The following is a 21184-nucleotide window of genomic DNA, read 5'->3' as shown; positions in this document are numbered from 1 at the left end:
GATGCACTTGTAACTCACTGGGTGGGACACGAAAATTGGTTGCTCCTCACTAGGGTATTGAGGATTTCTCTGCACACCCCTCCTAAAACCGTTCACCTAAACTGTTGACATATGTCTTGTTACAGTTATAGAGCTAGACTACCTGAAAAACAGCCAGGTTCTGCAAAATCAGGCTTCAACACTATGAACTGCTAAATACTAAAATTAAAATAGATATGAGACAGCTGAATAGTAATCTATAGCCATTTTAAGGTGTATAGAACCCAGCTGTATATAAACTAATAATTGTAATGTCAATGTAGAAGTCATAGGATGTGGTTCAGAACTTGTACTCTTTTTGTTGTTGTTGTTGTTTTCTCTCTCTCTCTTTGAACATGCTGGTTACACAATATCATATCAACTAATTCTGGTATGTTATAAATTGTTACTGATGTAATGTCGGGGCTTTCAATTGATTGGGATGATACTCTTTCGGCTGTACCTTCAGACCAGAGACTGTCTCCCCATGAAACTGTTGAATTTATCTGCACAATAAGATGCTGGACTCTATGTTTTGTAGATGCTTGCAAGGAAAAAAAAATCTCAACTGAATTTGATCTGTGGTAATGCAACAAGATGGAAGAATCCACCATGGGGGGGGGGGAGCAGGTTTTGGGGAGGGCAGGGAGGAATCCCAGTGCCTGTAAAACTGTGTCTCATGATGCAATTTAATAAAAAATTAATTAATTAATTAAAAGCAAAAGAAAAAGAAAAGAAAGAAGGAGGGAGGGAGAAGGAGGGAGGGAGGGAGAGAGAGAGGAAGGAAGGAAGGAAGCAGGCAAGCAAGCCAGCCAGCCTGGTGCAGTATCCTAGAGACTAAAGTCCTCGCCTTGCATGCACCAGAATCCCATATGGGCATTGGCTCATATCCCAGTGGTCCTGCTTCCCATCCAGCTCCCTGCTTGTGGCCTGGGGAAAGCAGTCAAGGACAGCACAAAGTTTAGCCCTGCACCCACATGGGAGACCCAAAAGAAGCTCTGGACTCCTGGCTTCAGATAAGCTCAATTCCAGCCATTGCGGCCACTTGGGGAGTGAATCAATGGATGGAAGATCTTCCTCTCTGTTTCACCTCCTCTCTGTATATCTGACTTTCCAATAAAAATAAATAAATCTTCTAAAAAGAAAGAAAGGGAATGATAGAAGGAGGAAGGAAAACATTGCCTTGCTACTATTTTTTAGAAGTCTCTCTACTCATCGGAAGAAGACTGGAGATAAATTAGGCATGACTCATTTGTCTCCAAGAGCAAGTTACCCAATCAGCCAATCAGCAACTACAGCAGAGCAAGCAAACATTAAAGAGTGATGACTGAAGTCATGCCACTATCCTTCCTGGCCTCTGGCACTGCTGAAGCCACGAGTGAAACAGACCAGGCAGACAGACGTGTGGATACTTTGGCCATCCCCTGCTGCTTTCCCAGGTCATAAGCAGAGAGTAGGATCAGAACTAGAACAGCAGGGACATAAACTAGTGCCCATATGGGATGCTGGTGTAGTAGTTGGAGGATCATCCTTAACATGCTCCACACCACATTGTCCCCTAACCCTCAAATTTTATAGTAATTGCTATGACCAATTACTACATGTTTCTAAGGGCTTCTAACAAAACAAGGAAGTCTGTTTTGCCTTAGCAGGGTCTCCAATTAAAAATGCTATAAGGACAAGGCACATGGTATATAAAAACAGTCTTGGTTGGAACAATGGTAAATTGGAGAGTTAGACCGAGTCAAATATTTTTTCCATGAACAAAATTCCAGTTTGTAATATGTACTTGCAATAATTATTATATACAGTAAAAACAAAGTCAATACATTTTTTTCTATGTTTATGTGGAAATTTTACAAGGTATACATTACTTAAAGGTCCCAATTCACAACATTGAAATGAATAGAAGAAAATCATAATTGACTTATTTTTCTATTTAATGCATTAACCAACTTTAGGCACTTTTACTAAGAGGTTATTACATAGTAGGACATTTCAAACAATGTTCTGATTATACAGCAAGAATTTTTGATGGTATAATGAAGAAGAGAACATACTATTTCAGGTAATAGTATATTGAATGAGGTTACTAACACCTACCCTACAAAGGAGTAAAAGATTTGTCAATTGCTGCATAAGCCAGAGTGAGTGTGGGTTGGCTGGGCTTTGCCACAGCATCAGCTGGCAGATGCTGGCACAGGGAAGCTAATTCTGTCAAGTTAAACTGCAGAGCCACCTGGACAGTACAGGATCTGGGAGTGGCAGTGGGAGTAGGTTCAATAGAGAAATAGTGTGCACCTCCCTGTTGGGTTGCCACTCTGACTGGCAAGTGTGAGAACCAGGACTGGGGTAGGTATGGCTAGACAGAGTGTGGCACCCGCCAGCACTTATGTCGGTTGGATAATAGAGCTGGTTGGGTTGAACTAGGCTTCAATGCCCATTGATATGTATGAGAGCTGAATGGGATGTGGAACAGACTGGACCAGTCTTCTGTAGATAATGGGAAACACAGGAACCAGAGCAGGGGGTAGAACTGGTAGGTGTTATTGCAGGTTGCTTCAACTAGACTGCAGCTACCACTGGTTTGCATGAAGGCCTTGTGTATGGTGGGCAGGATCGGACTAGACTGCAACACCCATTCGTTTGTGTAGAAGACAGGGCTGAAGGCAAAATTGACCCAGCAATTGCAAACACCAGCATGTGCATAAGCCGATTGGGGTGACAGACTGTGCCAGACCCTGTATTGGCAAGAACACACAAGAATCACATCTGGGATCACCTCATGTTTCTTTTGGGATCCCCACAACTGAACTGCTGGACTCAAAACCCCAACCATGAGAAGAATTGCAGGTTCCATGGTCTAACCATGAAGTGCATATGTCAGAACTGGGCTCCTCAGTGGCTTAGATGGCATATCCAGGTGCACCTGAAGGATATGGCAGTGTGTTGGAGTCTACAGAGGATATCTGGTACCAAAATAGAGGCTGGAGGACAGAATAATTTGATCAACTACTCCAGCTAAGTTTTGGCAGTGAATATTTGGGCAAATGGAGACTCTAAGGTGAACTATGTCAACCAGTGGATTCTGGAGAGATTTCACTGTGCTTCGGAGTGGCAAGATCAGCAGTAATTCAGAACTGCTGAACTATCAAAACCTCTTGAGCAGGACCCTTGGAGCATGCCTTATATTGGGGACCTTGGGATGGGTTGTGTCAGGTGACTGTCCTTCATCCCAGTTTACAGAGGCATTTGGTAGGCTGGGTATGGCTTCTCCTCTTATTTTTCTCCTTCCCCCAGATACAGGAAGGAAAAAAAGAAAATGTGGAAATAATTATCTCACCCATCTTCCTGCAGCCCTTTATCCCTAGATCATCAAAAAAAATAATAAAATAAAAATCATCAAAAAAATAAATAAATCTTTAAAAAAAAGACTTATAAACTTCACAGTTAACTGAGGAAGACACGGGAGAATTGCTGAATAAATTTTTTAAATCATTATGAAGTTCCTTAAAAACAATGAGAAGTATATACAGAAGTCCAAGGAATATGTTTCACTAAATACACTAAGTCCAAGGAAATACCAACACTAAGACAAACTCAAGCTGAATTATTGTAAATGAGACAACAATCCAGCAACTTAAAAATTCAGTAGGAAGCCTCAATACTAAAATGAGTGAAGCAGAAGAAAGAATTCCATAATTGGAATAAATTTCCCAAACTGACAATGAAACAATCAAAAAGATGGAACAGGAAATGAATCAAGCTAAGAAAAACATTGGAGAATCCAGAAGATGCAGAAAAATAAGCTGGGTTCAAGGATGTATTCAATGAAATAAAAACTGAGAACTACCCTAACATGGAGAAAGAATTGGGAAATTTCCTATAGGAGGTGCACAAAACTTCCAGTAGCTGACCAAAAGTGATCCTTGCCATGACACATCATAATCAAGCTTTCTTTGTTAGGACATAAAGAAAAGATATTTATATAGGCATGTCAAAAAAATCAATTAACTTACAGAGGAACCCCAATCAGACTCACAGCTGACCTCTTAGAAGGCCACTGTACAAGCCAGGAAAGAATGGAGTGACATATTTCAGTTAGTAAAAGAAAAAAAATGTCAGTCCAGAATAACATACCCATCAAAACTTTCCTTTGTATTTGAAAAGGAAATAAAATACTAGCAAAGCAAACAATGTATTAAAGGCTCCATCTCAAATAGACCTGCCCTATAAAGTACTGCTTCAAGATGTGTAATAAACAGAGAAAAACACCTACCAATTCCAAAGGCAAATCAGGTTAATATCCCCCCCCCAAAAAAAAACAACAAAAGAAGCCTAAATAACACATTGAGAGCCCATTGCAAAAATGACAGCACTAAATCACTGCATACTGATATTACTCCTGAATGTAAATGGCTTAGATTTATCAATTAAATGACACAGACTAGCAGCACACAAAGCTACATGAAACAAATATTAATGGATTTTAAAAAAGACAGACTCCAGTACAATCACATGGGGGACCTTAACACTCCACTAACATCAATGGACAGATCAATGAGATAGAATCTTAACAATGAAGCAACAGAGCTCATCCAGATGCTAGTATAAATCCATTTAATTGGTATCTAGAGAACCTTTCATCCTACATACATAAAATACACTTTCTTTTCATTAGTATATAGAACATTTTCCAGGACTGATCATACTGTAGGCCACAAAACAAGCCACAGCAAATTTCTAAAAATCGAAATCATACCATGCATCTTCTCAGATCAACTGGAGTGAAACTGGAGACCAGTCAAAATACCACAGAAGTTACGCAAACACTTAGAGGTTGACAAGATTCTGCTAAATTAATAATGGATTATAGAAGAAATCAAACAAATAAAAATGTCTGAAATGAAAGAAGGTATCATCTCAACATATTAAAACTTACAGAACATAGTCAAGGTAGTATTAAGAGGAAAGTTCATTTCAATCAATGCTTATGACCAGAAATTTAAAATGCACCAGAAAAATGAGCTAATCATACATCTGAAGGAGCTAGAAAAAACAACAGCAAAATAATCCCATGATTAGCATAAAAATAATCAAATTAATCAAGGAAATAAACCAAATAGAGACCAAAAGAATAATACATAAATGAATCAAAGGCTTGGTTCTTTGATAAAATCAACCAAATAGATTCCCCACTAGCCCAACTAATCACAAAAAGGAGGGAGGTGATATGAATCAACAGAATCAGAGACAAAAAAAGAAATATAACAACACATATCTTGGACATACATAGGATAATCAGAAGCTATTACAAGCAACTATACACCAGCAAATCAGAAGAACTAGAAGAAATGTATAGGTTTTTTTAATACAATCTACCAAAACTAAATCATGAGGCAATTACTAATCTAAATAGCACTATCACCTGAACAGACACTGAATCAGTAATTAAATTCCTCTCAACCAAGAAAAGCCCTGGGCCAGATGGCTGCACTGCAGAATTCTACCAAATGTATCAAGAAGAACATACTCCAATCTTCCACAAGCCTTTCCAAATAGAAAGGGAAGCAATCCTTCCAAACTTTTTCTATGAAGCCAATACCACCTTAATACAAAAGCCAGATGAGACACAAAAGAGTGCTACGCACCAATATCCCTAATGAACATAGACACAGGAATCCTCGATAAAATACCAGCCAATAGGATCCAACGTACATCAGGGCAGATCATTTACCTAGACCAGGTGGGATTCTTTCCTGCATGCAGAGATGGTTTAACATTTGCAAATCAATAAATATGATATACCACATCAACAAATTGGAAAATGAAAATGATCATCTCACTAAATACAGATAAGTTATTTGATAAAAGTCAACACCACTTCATGTTAAAACCCTAAGCAAGAAAGGCACAGAAGGAACATTCTACAACACAAAGTAATTTATAAAAAACTCAATGCCAGCATCATACTAAATGGGGAAAGACTGGAAGCTTTTCCAGTAAGAAATGGAACTAGACAAGGCGGTCCACTTTCAGCACTGCTATTTTGAAACTCCTTGACAGAACTAATAGGCAAAAGAAATTAAAGGAATTCAAACCAGAACTGAAGAATTAAAATTACACCTATTTGCAGATGACATGATTCTCCACATAGGACAAAAAGATTCAATCAAGAGGCTATTGGAACTAATAAAAAAATTGGGAGTGTAACAAGATACAAAATTAATGAACATTAAATCAATGACACTAGTATACAAAAATGCTCCACAGTTGAGTAAGAAAATTTTTAAGTACAACCACCTTTAAAATTGTGGAGATAGATGTTAAATATCCTGGAATTAACCTAACAAAAGATGTGGAAGACAAAACACTAAAAAAAAAAAAAAAAAAAAAAAAAAGGAAAGAAAGAAATAGAAGAAAATATTAAAAGATGGAGAAACCTACCATGTTCCTGGATTACTAGAATTAACATAATCAAAATGTCCATATTATCCAGCTACTCCCACTGAGGAGTGTGAGCTGGGATGGGGGCAGACCAAACTAAACAGAGCTACAACACCTGTGCACCTCATGTGGCCTAGATCAGAGAAAGGCCAGGCTAGGCTGATTATTCCTACTGGTGCAAACAAAATTAGAGTGGGTGAGGGTTGTTTGGGCTTAGCCACAGCATCAGCTGGCAGAAGCTGGCACTGGAAGCTAATTCAGAACTACCTGGAAAGTGCATAATCCAGGAGTGGCAGAAACCTGGGAGAGAAATAGTGGCCTCCTCCCTCTTGGGTTACCACTTCCACAGGACCGCATGAAAACTAGGACAGGGACTGGGGTGGCTAGACAGAGAGACAACCAACAGCATCTGTGTGGGCTGCATAGTGGAGCTGGTTAGATGGAACTAAGCTGTAATAAGTCGGGGCTGAAAGCAGAACCAACCCAGCAACTGCAACCACCAGCTGATCAGGGTGATGGACTGTGCCAGGCCCTGTACTTGCTAGTACATACAAGGATCTGGTCTGGAAACACCTCAGACAAAGTTTCTTTGGGGATCTCCCCAATAGAAATGCCAGACTCAGAACCCTAACCAAGAAAAGAGAGAAGACAGAAAAAGTCAATCAACCACCTCAGCCATATGTTGGCAATGAAATACTGGGCAAACAGAGACTCTATGATGGACTATGTCAATCAGTGGATTCTTCAGCAACCTCGTAGTGCTTGGAGTGGCAAGATTGGCAGCAATTCATAACTGTTGAAATAGCAAAACCAACTGAGCAAGAACCTCGGAGCACGCCCCACATCAGGGACCTGGGGAGGGTGGGAAACTGGGTGGGGCTTCCCCCTCAATATCCCCCTTTACCTCAGATACATGAAACAATATGGAAATAATAGTCTTATCCACTTTCCTATAGTCCTTAAACCTTTTTACTCTAATTAACTATGTAAAGATTGTGAAAAATATAATTAAAAATGAAAAAAGTCCATATTACCAAAAGGAATACATAACACAATTCCAATAAAAATCTCAACAACATTTTCTCAGAAGTAGAGCATACAAAATTTCATCCGCAAACACAAGAGACCATGAATAACCAAAGCTATCCTGAAGAAATACAAATCAAGTTGGAGGAATCACAATTCTAGACCTCAAGACATATTACAGGGCAGTGAGTGATCATCAAAAACAGTCTAGTACTGACATAGATAAAGAAGATCAATGGAACAGATTAAAAACATCAGAAGGTAGCCCATACATGAACAGCCAACTTATCTTTGACAAGAAAACTGAAAATAACTCAGGGGAAAAGTCTGATCTCTTCAACAAATACTGTTGAGACAAATGGATAACAGCCTGTTGAAGCTAAGAAGCAATCCCTGCCCCCCAACCTGTCACTTTATACAAAAATCAGCTCCACATGAATCAATGGCCTAAATCCACACCCAGAAACCATCAAATTATCAGAAGAAAACATGTGAAGCACTATACAAGAGACAGGTGTTGGTAAATATTTCTTAGAAAAGTCACCAAAACATAGGCAGTCAAAGCCAAAATCAACAAATGGGGCTGCATCAAACTAAGAAGCTTCTATACAGTAATCCAAACCATCAACAAAGAAGCAACCAAAAGAAGTCAGAAAATTTTTGCATCTACACCACAGAGAGGGGACTAATACCCAGGATTTACAAAGAGCCTCAAAAACTCAATGACAGCAAAACAACCTGTGAAGAAATGGGTGAAGGAAATGAACAGATATTTTCAAAAGAACAGATTAAAATGGCTAACAGACATGAAAAATGTTCAAGCTCCCTAGCTGTCAAGAAAATACAGATAAAACCCACACTAAGGTTCCACTATACTCCAGCATAATTGCTCTACATTTGGAAACCTATTAACACCACCTGCTGGTGTGGCTACAGGGAGAAATACACCCTCCTTCACTGCTGGTGGGAATGTAGGCCAGTGCAGCCATTATGAAAGTCAGTATGAAAAGTGCCAAGACAACTGAAAATTGATTTACAGTTTGACCCAGCTATCCCACTTCTGGGAATGCATCCAAAGCAAGTAAATCCTGCATATGAAAAAATGACATGCAACCCAATATTTACAGCAGCACAATCTACAATAGCGAAGATCTGGAAACAATTCAAATACCCATCAAAAAAGGAATGGATAAAGAAACTGGATAAATCTATTCCATGGAAACAACCCAGCCATCAAAAAGGATGAAATTCCACCATTTGCAATAAAGTGGTCACAACTAGAGAACATTATGCCCAATGGAATAGGCCAATTCTAAGTTGACAAATAGCATATACTCTCTCTGATATAAGACAACTGTCATATAACACATATATGTTAGTAAGTATACACTTCTAGTCTCACAAAGGAACAATGTAATGGAGACTATGGGATAAGGAAACAAAAGAAAAACTGCAGTATATATCTCTACTCCCAAATAAAAGAAGGACCCCCAATGGAACTGTTAAATGCATATTGAAAAAAAGATTCTAGATACTTTACCATTGCCTAGACCTACAATCTAATGAAACATATAAATAGCACAATGTTGGAACCATGACTGCAGCTGAAGGACTATATTAGTGTAAGATACAGAGAACAATGGGAAGGGGAGAAAAGGTAGGAAGTAAAGGAAAAAGGACAGAAATCCCTACACTTACAAAACTTTATAATGGACAATAATAATTAAAAATGTAATAAAAGGATTGCACTAAATTTGTAGATTGCTGTAGGTAGTATAGACATTTTAGTGATAGTGATTCCTCCAATCCATGAACAAGAAATAGCTTCTGTTTTTGTGTCCTTGCTAATTTCCTAAATCAATATTTTATAATTTTAATTACAAAGATCTTCTACTTTGGTTGGCATTTTTCGAGTTTGCTACTGTTATTTTTCAAGGAAGACAGGTACATAATGAAGCAGCACCTGAAAATAAAAAATAATAATCTGGTAGAGAGTAAACAATGTAAGAAAAAAAAAGATCAGCTAGGAAATGGTTTCGATAATTTAAACATAAGGAAAATATGATTACTGAAATAAATATTTCACAGATGCAATGATTTTCAAGTGTGAAAACAAAAGAACAATTTTTGCCTTCAAATGGCTCATGAAATCTCATGCTTGTTTAGCATGGTGCTGCTATAAGCAACAGTCACCAAAGTTTGGACAATCTTAAAACAGACAAAAAATCATTCTGCCTGAGATCTTGCACATAGACACACTCACACACACATATTTATGTACATATATACATCTATATATGAATTGTCATATACAAAACTAATAAAGATGTGTGTGTCACTGTCTAATTTTAGCTAACACTCCTGAAGTAGAAGTACAAGTAAAGGTTTTACAAAGTTTAATCTAAACATTAGTTAGGATCATTTTCATTCCCCAAAGCTGGGATAAACACTAGAGAAAGAGTTTCACTGTTCTCAAGTCCAAGAGAAAGTTGGGATGCCAACCTCCACTTTGTGAGGAGAACTGAGCTGGAGAACTCAAGAGGAAGTGCTGAAAGCTGCAAATTATTTTTGTGTTCATGCACTTCATCATCATCAGTTTATAGAATATTTGTTAGACATTGAAGGAGTAGGCAGATTTGGTTTATTTTAATGCAGGCAGATGGCTTGGCCATGGAAATTGTGAAGAGATTTACTGAGCGGCTTCATCAGATCAAGGACATTATGGAATTAAAGGGCTCTAAGAGACTGTACTGGTCCAGCTCCCTTTGGCTCTCAATATTCTACTTTCTTATTAAGGCAAAGACAACTCAGCTCCTGAGCACAAAATAACCAAGTTGGGGAGGAGGAGAACACAATTAACTTAATCAAAAAACTGCAAATGTTAAGACTGTAATTACAAATCAACCAACGGGGCCGGCGCGGTGGCGCAGTGGTTAAGGTCCTCGCCTTGCACGCCCAGGGTTCCCATATGGGTACCGGTTCTATCCCGGCAGCCCCACTTCCCTTCCAGCTCCCTGCCTGTGGCCCGGGAAAGCAGTCGAGAACAGCCCAAAGCTTTGGGACCCTGCACCCGCATGGGAGACCCGGAAGAGGCTCCTGGCTTTGGATCGGCATAGCATCAGCCATTGAGATCACTTGGGGAGTGAATCATTGGACAGAAGCTTTTCCTCTCTGTCTCTCCTCTCTGTATTTCTGCCTTTCCAATAAAAAAATAATAATAAAAATAAATCTTTAAAAAAAAAAAAAAGAAAGAAATCAACCGATGAACAGGCAACCAAAACAAGTCTTGCTCTAATGACAATGAAGCCAAGAATTGGGAAGAATTAAAAGTTATAATTCCAAAAACTGTTTTCATGAAAATCAGTCATGTTTAACTTTCTATAAATAGACATAAAACTCAAGAACCATCTCTTACCATTATAGCGAAGTTTCAGGCAAAATGAATTAAATTGCTACCTCCTATAACAGGGTATGTACTGAGTTTGCAAATCTCAGAATTATTTCAGTTCTTCCAACAAGACTAATTGTCCATTTAAAAGACCACCTGACTTTTTATAAAAACATTCTTTCCTGAAAATGCAGAAAGTGTAGCTGTAAAACACTATCAGTGACAATCAATCAAAAACCAATCAATCAGTGTCGGAACTAAGAATGTGCCCTATCCACATACCTCAGAGCTTTCAGTTTAAGGACCACTATTTTCATCAAGTTTACTGTTTCATTTTTTTTCAAAGGTCACAAGACCATCACTTTCAATCAATAAGAGTACTAGTAAAATGTCTTTACTCATCAAGAATCCCAGTACAGATAAAAGTTTAGACATGTAAATTCTTGAACAAACAAAAATCATCAAAGTTTTAATGAATCACATAAAATGATCAGAATACAGTGATTGTGATAAAAGAAAGATAGTTGTCATATTTACAGTCTTCTTTGAATGAATCCACTCCTGATACATATTGGACCTACTCTGGCACAAAGGATTTAACAGAATGAAGTTACATAGCCTAAGTCAATGTGAGCAAAAACCTATAGTAAACTAAAACTTTAAAGTTTATTTATAATTAAACTAGCCTTCACAATCTACAATAGATAAATATAGCTTTAATTCCTAGAATAGAAATCACCACAACATTTTAGCAGATTGATGGGGGAAGGGAAAGAGGAAAGCCAATATCTGGAGGAAAAGTGTCACAGTAGTGTTAAAACTACCTATTTAATAACTCTGGCTTATTTTACTGCCAGTAGTCCCAACACTGGACATGTCCAAGAATCACAAGCATACATACCTGGAAAATAACGATAATTTACCTAACCCAACTTGCTGCTTTTGCAAATGAAAGCAAACCTGGAGAATTATACAATATGCCCAATAGTACAGACCTCCCACAGCAAATCCTGGATAGACCTCTTCCCTCCTCCTGATTCAAATTAAGGCTGATCAGCCCTTTCAATAGGAATTTTCACTAACAAAGCATTTGACACAGGTCAAGCACTATACTGAACACTTCTGTAATGTCAGATTTCATTTAACTTGACAATTCTCAACACAACAAGGCAACCTCCACTTTAAAGATGAACTCAAGCTAACAACATTAAATAACATTTCCAAAGTCACAGGGAAAAGTACTGACAACTCAAACCCACTATCAAGTATGTCTGATGATGCACTGCTCATAAACTTTAAGTGCTACCGTCTCCTTAAAATGTTAAATGCATACAAACAATTCAGGACATCTATACAAGCAATACCTATATATTCAAACAACTTCATTACAGCAGTATCTATAAGCTTATATATGCAAAGATGCCCACCACAACATCATAAATATCAAAAAGTTAAAGATAACATAAATAGCCAACAATGGTGAAACACGTAAATCATATACTTCCCATTAATACTAGATGGCTATATAAAAGAGTGAGGTATATTCATGTAATGGGAGTGGTAAGATGCCAATATAAAAAGTTATGCTTTCAAAACAAACCACAGAACAGTATTTATGATCTAATTTCATTTTTAAAAATGTATGTACATATGCACACTTTATGATTAGCAAAACATGAAGAACAGAAACCAGAGTTTTGGTAAATGGATATGGAACATGATTTCTTCTTTCACACTTCTGCATTGTTTTGAGCTTTTATGCCTAGAATATGCTACTTTTGATTTGTGTTTGCAAATACATACAAAAATAATTTTAAATAAATTTATTATGCATTTTAGATGCATGTCCCATTTAGTATAACCTAATACAGCACAATTTAATAACTACTGTCTCTAAAATAATTTCAAAAAATATATCTTCAAGGTTCTACTACAGAACACTACTATGTACACTACATGAATTTCAAGTACATTACATGAATCTGTAGGCATATCCAAGACCCCTACGAGCAGTCTCTGCGATAAGAACTCCTTTTTCAAATGCTGGTTAAGTGAAATTTGCTTTTTTTCCTGGGTGGACAGCAGCAGCAATGTTGACATTGCAGTGCCTCAGCACAGGTCGAGGCCTTGGCACCAGTCTGTACCAGCAGTCATTGCAGTGTCCAACACCATTAGAAAATAAAATCCAGCTCCATGAAAGAACAACTTTGATGCAATAATAATGGTAATTTTACTAAACCTTTATCATTTGTGATATACTGCATGACCAAGTAGGCACTATAAAACATAAATCCCTTGCACTACATATTATCACAAAATGGTTGCCCAAGGAAAAGCACTAACACAACTGTGTGAGTTCCAGCTTGGAAAAAAAAATCACTGTTGCTTTACTTGGACAAGGATGCAAATCTGAAAGAACACTCATGAACCAAGGATATTGAGACCTGGTTACCCGAGACCAGGGGTAATATCTACCGCAGCAGATATCTTAGCAAAGCGGAACTATCATTTCAGTATTAATGACTGACAGCCGTACATGCCAGTGATACAATTAAAGCAAATTTGAAATATGGGGAAACTTCTATGACACATTTACCCACTCCACAATATTGAAAGACAATTCTACTGAGATCATTGATGATATTAACAATGAGTTTTGAAAAATATTTGGAAAAGCTGCACAGCACAATGAATAAATATTTTTCAGTGGTCAATGCACAATGTTATAAAAAATAATGCATGAATAAAAGATTCAAAGTGAAAGATAAACCAATAATTTAAAAGAACAATAACTCTTAATTGAAATAGTTCTGAGTTCCAGGCAATCATTACAAAACTACCATATTCCATATTTTGGTAGAATATCTAAGAAAACACCTAGATTTACTTGAAAAACACTCTCAAAATACTATGATATATATTCATGAATATTCAGATATTTAAACAAAATCAAGATAATATATAACAAGGGGATGGAGAAGTAGGTATGAGAATCTAGTTGTCTAATTGTCTTCTAATGAACTCAACACTAAAAACAGCTCCAAAAATGTGAAACATTACCACTCTTTTATTTGGTTTGTGGAAAAAAGTCATTTTAAATGAATTAGTAAATACATTTTAAAATTTTCTTACTTTCAAACCCTAATGCAGTATCACAGATGTAATCAACATAAATAGTTCTGTGCAATGTTTTTTAACATCAGAAATTTAAGAGAAGCTCCACAGTACACAGCTCTCACAGCACTACATACTGTTTTTAAGCTTTGGCCAAAAGAAGCTAGTGTACAACCTGTACTTATACACGGGCAATATACATAAGTCAACTGAATTACAAGCTTTATTAACCAACAAACATAATAAATGATAGCCTGATCTGAAGGTGTTCTGCAAACATAATGTTTATTACACTGCAGCCTGTTTTTGCCATGTATCTGGTGTCCTGGCAAATGATCTTGACCCATGAAGGCTGACAGAATTTGTATAATTGGGAGTAATGGCCCTGAATAACAACAATTAAGTATTATGACCAATGTTTGATATTTGCAGTTATTAAGCCATCCTGAAACACATGATTGAGACTTGAATTATGAGTCAAAGATAACTTTTGACATTTTGAGAAAGACCATAAGCAACACTGCAGACTGAGAGGACAGTCCATTCGGGTATGAATCATAGCTGGAAAAAGTCCCAAAGAGAAATACGAACACTTCAAGAAAAAGGAAAGGGATGGGAAGACAATACAACTCCCAGTCTACACTGACTCTTCACACCCTAATCAAATATGTAAAAATTATCAAAAATAAAATTTATACAATTTAACAAAACAAGTTATAATGCCCTCTACATGCAGCCAATCTAATACATATCTTTAAAAACCTAATAAATAATCCCCATTAATTTATAACCATAATGTGAGAAGAGACAGAGAAAGCTAAGACTGTGAAAGTTATTACTGGAATTATCTCTGTTCTTGGGAGATATTTATAACATAGCAGGTCCTCAAGACTAACATCACACATGTAAGTGGGAAAATGCCAAGGTGTTCAATGAATGTCATGAGATCATTCTTTCTTTAAAGATTTATTTTTTTACTTATTTATCTGAAAGCCATCGTTACAGAAGGAAAGACACAGAGAGATCATCCATCCACCGGTTCACTCCCCAGATGGCCACAGTGGCCAGGATGGGGCTAGGCTAAATCCAGCAGCCTCCTCTGAGTCTCCAGCATGAGTAGCAGGGTCCCAAATACTTGGGCAATCTTCTGCTCTTTTTCTCAGGCCATTAACAAGGAGCTGGATTGGAAGTGCAACAGCCAGATATATACCAGCACCCATGTGGAATGCTAGACTCACAGTGCAGGCTTCTTCACTATGCTGGCCCCTGAGATCAATCTTCACTATTTAGAGCAAAACCTTCAAAATTCCTTAACAATAAAATAATTTGAAAAAATTTTAAAAAAAAGAAAAATGAACAGCATCAAAGTTTTAACATTATAGATATGCCAAGAATCAATTTTAAGAGGTCTGTAAGTATTGAAATTTTAAGTGAACTTACAAAGAAGTCACAGAATCTGAAAACAGGTCTTTATCAAGGTTTTGAGAATAGCTGAAGCTGACCCAATCAAATCATATTCCCAAAAAATTTTTGAACAAAAACTATTTTCCTTTAGAAAAGAAGAAAAGATTCTTCTCAGGTACTCCATGCACACAGAATTATGATGCCTATGGTAAAAACAAACTTCTACGTATCTAATGAGTCTGGCCTTAAGTCAATACACATACATAATTACATGATAAAGTTAATGCTGTGAAACAAGGGCAAAAGAGCACATCTATGTGCCCACATAACCCTACTAATGCCCAGCTTCTTGGGGTATTTAACTGTCTCATTGGCTGCAGGGTTTGGGGTATTTATCATTATTATTTTCAATCTCTGAAATCAACAGAACAGAAAAGCTGAAGAGAGTCAGAAATGGCTAGTTTTATTACCTTACGCTATTCTGATCTTCAACTGACTTTGGTAAGAATTTAAATTTCTTTTCAATTTTTTAAAATATTGGTTTGGGAGCTGGCATTGTAGAATGCCAGGTTAAGCTGCTGCTTCTGATGCTGGCATCTGATATGGGTACAAGCTCAACACTTCACTTCTGATACAGCTTCCTGCTAACATACCTCTGAAAGCACTGGAGGAGTCCAAAGACTGGATTCCAGCACCCACAGAGAAGTTCCTGGCTCCTGGCTCTTGGCTTCAGCCTGGCCCTGCCCCAGACAAAACAATGGATGGACAATCCCCTTATTTTTCACATAAAAATAAATTTTTCAAAAAATATATCAGATTGTTGAGTCTTTTAAGAATAGCCTACAAGTGGTTCCATAACATCAGTACTGTATTCACAATTCACATTGCATTACTACAGACTATGACTCAATAAAAATACGGCATTAACTTTTCAATACACAAACCTATTATACTTTATCCATCTATCCTAACCTTAAATCCTGGTCTGCAACCATTCATAACTTCTAATGGTAACCTAATTCTCTGAAGATCCTTCCAAAGAACTCAGTTCAGCTAATATGTCCACTTCTTAACCAGCCATGCTTTTCTAAAGAAACATATGTCTCTGTGGCCATAAGTTATCTCTCTGAAGATCAAAAATTCCACCTGTCAAATGAAAACACATTAGGATGTAGGTTTCTCAAAGGATATTTTACTGAGTAGACTTAGCTCACATTGGCAAGTTTGTACTGATTTAAATCTATTCCAATAAGCATTAACATTTTGATGCTGCTTATAAAAATAGTCTTCCCATAATATATGAGTAAGGCAAGGTCATACCTTGCAGCAACTATGCAGTATCTGATAGCGGCAATCATGAACTAGCAGTCAGGTCTATAATTTGCAAATTGGGAAACACTTAAATTTCCTCTCTTGATTCTTTTCTTCTATAATAAAAAACAATTACAGCTGGTCTCTTTCTTGAGGGATTGGAAACCAGTTCACAGGGAATCAACTACTTAAACTTCAACAGAAAGAGAAGAAATCTTTGGAATATTTAATAATAGCATCTTACTAAAAAGTAGTTAACTTCCCACATTTATGATTAAACTTACCTCAGATCAGACAGCTTTTGAATACCACCCAACAACCAATAACATCTCTAAAACCAGTTGCACTCTAAGTTTGATCTACAGAGGATTTCAGAACCTCCAGATCATGTGGGGCTGCTCTCAGAATGGAAGGGTGAGTGTGTGGGGGCAGCCAGACCTCTCCAACAGACTGCTAAGGTGACTACATTCACTTGAAGTGGCTGGGCTGCTGGAAATGCAGCAATTCCACCTTAAAGTAATACTTCCAGGTTAAGGAAGTTCAAGTAAATTGTTATCCTTAGTCTAGACATCAACAGATCTAGAATCTTTACAGAGTTTTAATGCAAAGGCCCCTCCTTTGTATTACTTACTGCAATTACAGAATCTGGTGCAGCAGCACACCTTGTTTGACACTCACATGGCTGAAGTATGAAGATTCAGATGAGAATTTTCATTATAAAAGTTTCCACTATCAAAGTGCAAAAACACATTTTAAAATGTGCCACATACACTGAAGGTAGGGAGAAAAGTATGCAAAGTTGCACTGCATCATTATTTGGCTCTAACAGTTATAGGCACAATATTTTAAAAGCACTTGGTGACTGCATATTTAACTACTTCCTGCATATTTAACTACTTCCTGAACAGTCCACGTTGAGCGTTCTCAACATGTATCAGGCTTAACTTCTCTAAAGTGTTTATTCAGTAGCGCTCACCTTTCATGCGAATCAAACCACAGATTTTTACTACAAAGCAATTCCTTCCAAGTTAAACAATTAAAGCTAGAAAACTAAAAATCACAATAAATTTTCCATAATACTAACATTTAAGTGGCTTGCAACCTTATGCATTTTTATTCTCTTTCATATGATCTTTTCTTTCTTTTTGTATATCTGCTCAAACCCTGGGTAATCAGTCATTGCGAGGGATCACAAAAACGCTTCAGCCATCTAACTAGTAGAACTCTGAATCAACTTTCCCTCAACTTAGTTTATTCCACACAGATTTAACAAAAACAAAACGGAAATTTGTGACAATCATTGTATTCCTTTTTCTTAATATTCTTTCTACCTTTGGTGCATTATTCCAATGGAGTGATTATAGTTGTTGGCCACATATCTATTATACATTTCCCTTTCCCACTTCATAATGGGATCAATTTTGTTCAAACACCCAACCCTTCTTCTCATTCCACTTTGGGAGTTCATTTGGACTAACTTTGCCCCCGATTGGTTTAAGAACTTGATTCCATCAGGACTTGTAGCTCCCTGGAGGCTGATAACATCAGCACAAACAAGCACTCTAGCTATTCAAGCTCTTTCTGTCCCCATCGGAGAAAAACTGATCATCAGTGCTTTCTCCAGACATACAGAACAAAGCACAGCCTTCAGCTTGCCCCCAGCGGCCTCTTTAGCCTTTCTCCTTTGCACAGATCCCGGGCTCTATCAGTGAGAAACTTGGCCTTTCCAGAATATGTCCCTACACAAGTAAGTATGACCAACCACTTCTCTCAATCAAAACCCAAACAGAAAAGTTTTCCATATCACCATTAATACATTACACTCATCATATATTCCCTGCATCATGAATTATTTGTGCATGCACAGAGCCTGTTTGTCAACAGCCTGTTTGAAATGTGCTCACTCTTCAAGACATGCAAAGAAAACTCTTATGCATCTTGATATTTCACTATCATCTTTCCTCACCAGATTCGCAAATGCACAGACTGGTAGCTTTGCAAATATTTGCTGAACAAATGAACACAGCTTTTGAGGGTTAAACGTGATTATCGTAAAGACTGAAATGTCCTTGGAAGTCCTAAAAAAAATTCTAGTGTGGCTTGCAAATATCCTGCTGAAGGAAAACGAACAAATCAGATGACCTTGTAAGACAGATTCTGCCAATGAGAGCAACTCTGTAAAAACATTGCCTCATAATTCAAAACCAAACTGTACACAAATCATATTTACAGAGTGGCCTTTATTGTACTATACTGTTTAATAATAGATTGTGCTACAAAAAGAGTTGTTCTGACATTTACAAAACTGCTATGTCTGTTGATTGTATCAAAACCCTATTTGCTCTTATTTTACACTTGAAAGAAGTTGGACAGAAATATCCTTTCAAACTGGTAGCAGAAAGAGCTACATACAATGTAACTATTATCTACGCATCAACACTAAAAATTGCACCTACTGAACTCCGGAAAAATTACCCATAATTTTGACGATTATACTCTCCCCCCAGTTTCTATGGAGAAGATATACAAAAAGTTTTTTGCACTCATTTCTCCCCACCTAAATGATTTGTACAATTAAAGCTGACTAAAATTAGGTTACCCCAGGATTCACAGTCCTATAATCAGTTCAAATGAGGCCACAAAATGATTAGAAACATAATGGTTACCTCCAGATACTATGTTCACAACACACCATCAATTACGGCACCTACCCTTCAGAGTGAATTTCGGTAAAACCTGTACAACTAAATGGGAGAGAAAACTTGACTGCCTGGGACAATGCACACACAGAAACAAAGGGAGCGATGTAACATGTAAATCAGCCATTTGGGAAAAATAAAATATAGGAAAGAGAGAAATACTAAACTTAAATAAATAAGCTGTTAAAAAGAAAATGAGTCTTTCTTTTGCCCTAATAGTTATATTATTTTATGGGGCTTTTTTGTTTTGTTGTTGTTTTCTTTTTTTGCTGAACCAACTTAAATCCCTTAAGATGACAAGCTACAGCAGCGATACATTTCCAAATGTCATTCACACACTTCTTTTTAATAAGGGCTAATCAAGACGTGAGAGTAGGTTTTAAAGGCCACGGTCAGACTACAGTTTAAAGTTATCCTGAAGCCACCCATTGCAGAAACTGATCCTTAATGCTGTTTCTAACCAGACCCGTAACTACCAGAGTCTCTTATCTGGACAGACACAGTACTGCCAGGGGCACAGCGGGGGAGGAGCCCGAGGAGCGGTCCTGGCCTACCGTAACCCTGCAGCAGCTTCAGTTACCTCTCCCTCAGATAAAAAACACCTGAGCTGTGTGTGAGTGACGGGGCCACTGCGCGCAGTCAGGGGACGCAGCTGCTGCTAGTGTGCGCCTCAACCTCGGCCAACAGCGACCACCACAGTGACACCTGCGAAAGTTGAGCTCCTGGCACTCGGTACAAAGCGAGGTGGTACACGGTCACCCCACAGAACTCTGTGTCCCGGTCCGCCAGCCCGGCCTGGCCCTGCAGGGTGCGGAGGGTTTGGGGCTACTCACCGTGCAGGGACAGGAGCAGCAAAGGCGCCAGAAGGGAACCCCAAGAAGTCATCCCGGGGCTGCGGGGAGCGCTCCCGCTGCCTGCTGGACTCCTTGTCGCCGGAGCGGAGGCGCGGGTCGGGCTCTCGGCACCCTCGCGGCAACCCGGTGCTCCCGCACTCTGCCGGGCGCAACTGGGACCGTAGGGCGCGCAAACCAACCAAGTAGAGATTCCGGTTCCACCAAGGTTGAACTGCGACCCGAGGCGTCCAGGGGCTCGCCTGCCGCGCCCAGCAGCGCCTCTGCCACCTCGCACTGCCCTAGGACCCGCCGGCCCCTAGCGCCGCGGGGGGAGCCACTCCTTCCAACTCTGGCCCGGCTTCTCCGGCAGCGCGAGTTCTGGGCCGCGCCGCCCACTCGCCCCGTTAGGTCTCCCGGGCAACCGCGGCTCCAGCGCGACGCCTGGCGGCCCACCCGCCGAGCCGAGCGCGGCGCGCAGCTGGCGCGACCCCGGCCACCTGCGCGCCGGCCGCCCGCTCCGCCAGCCCCCACGCCTCCGTCAGCGCCAGGAGCGCCCGACGCCCACGCCTTGCTCCCCGCCCCAACCGCTCGCCCACAAGAGGTGTCAGCCTGGTTTCCACACTTCAGTACTTCAGCTGCTGTCTTCATAGCGTTTCTACCCGACTCTGATTTTTAATCCTCTCATAAAACACTGAATTGGGCAAAATTCGGAATCCACGGAGTTTGTCCCATTCTATAAGTCTCTGTGAGGTCCCCACCCCCGCCACTAGTTCCTTTCTCCTCCATTCTTCCTTAAAGAGCTCTTCACTCCTCATTCCTGTCGAAAAGATTCCCAAATTCTGTCTCTTCTGTAAAACAGGCCCGTTTATACTAAATGTTCCTTTTGAACCATTAGAGTGTCCTTGAACGTCAAGTATTTGTTAACAAGTGGCCATGTACTTTCA

At 38.8% G+C, this 21184-nt stretch overlaps 1 protein-coding gene across 1 annotated transcript in view; it reads right to left on the bottom strand.

Moving 5' to 3' along the window:
* Positions 1 to 20403, bottom strand: part of IGSF11 (immunoglobulin superfamily member 11) — a 143072-nt gene extending 122669 nt beyond the window's left edge. Inside the window, exon 1 of the mRNA XM_040984184.1 lies at positions 20241 to 20403. Within this exon, the coding sequence (XP_040840118.1) occupies positions 20241 to 20292 (52 nt within the window). The 5' untranslated portion in view covers positions 20293 to 20403. The remainder of the gene's footprint in view (positions 1 to 20240) is intronic.
* Between the last annotated feature and the right edge of the window lie 781 nt (positions 20404 to 21184).

This window comes from Ochotona curzoniae, unplaced genomic scaffold (genome assembly GCF_017591425.1).
Source record: "Ochotona curzoniae isolate NIBS_2020 unplaced genomic scaffold, NIBS_Ocur_1.0 contig_4093, whole genome shotgun sequence".
Taxonomy (NCBI): domain Eukaryota; kingdom Metazoa; phylum Chordata; class Mammalia; order Lagomorpha; family Ochotonidae; genus Ochotona; species Ochotona curzoniae.
Note: the sequence above shows the minus strand (reverse complement) of the source record. Positions and strands in the feature narration are given on the sequence as shown.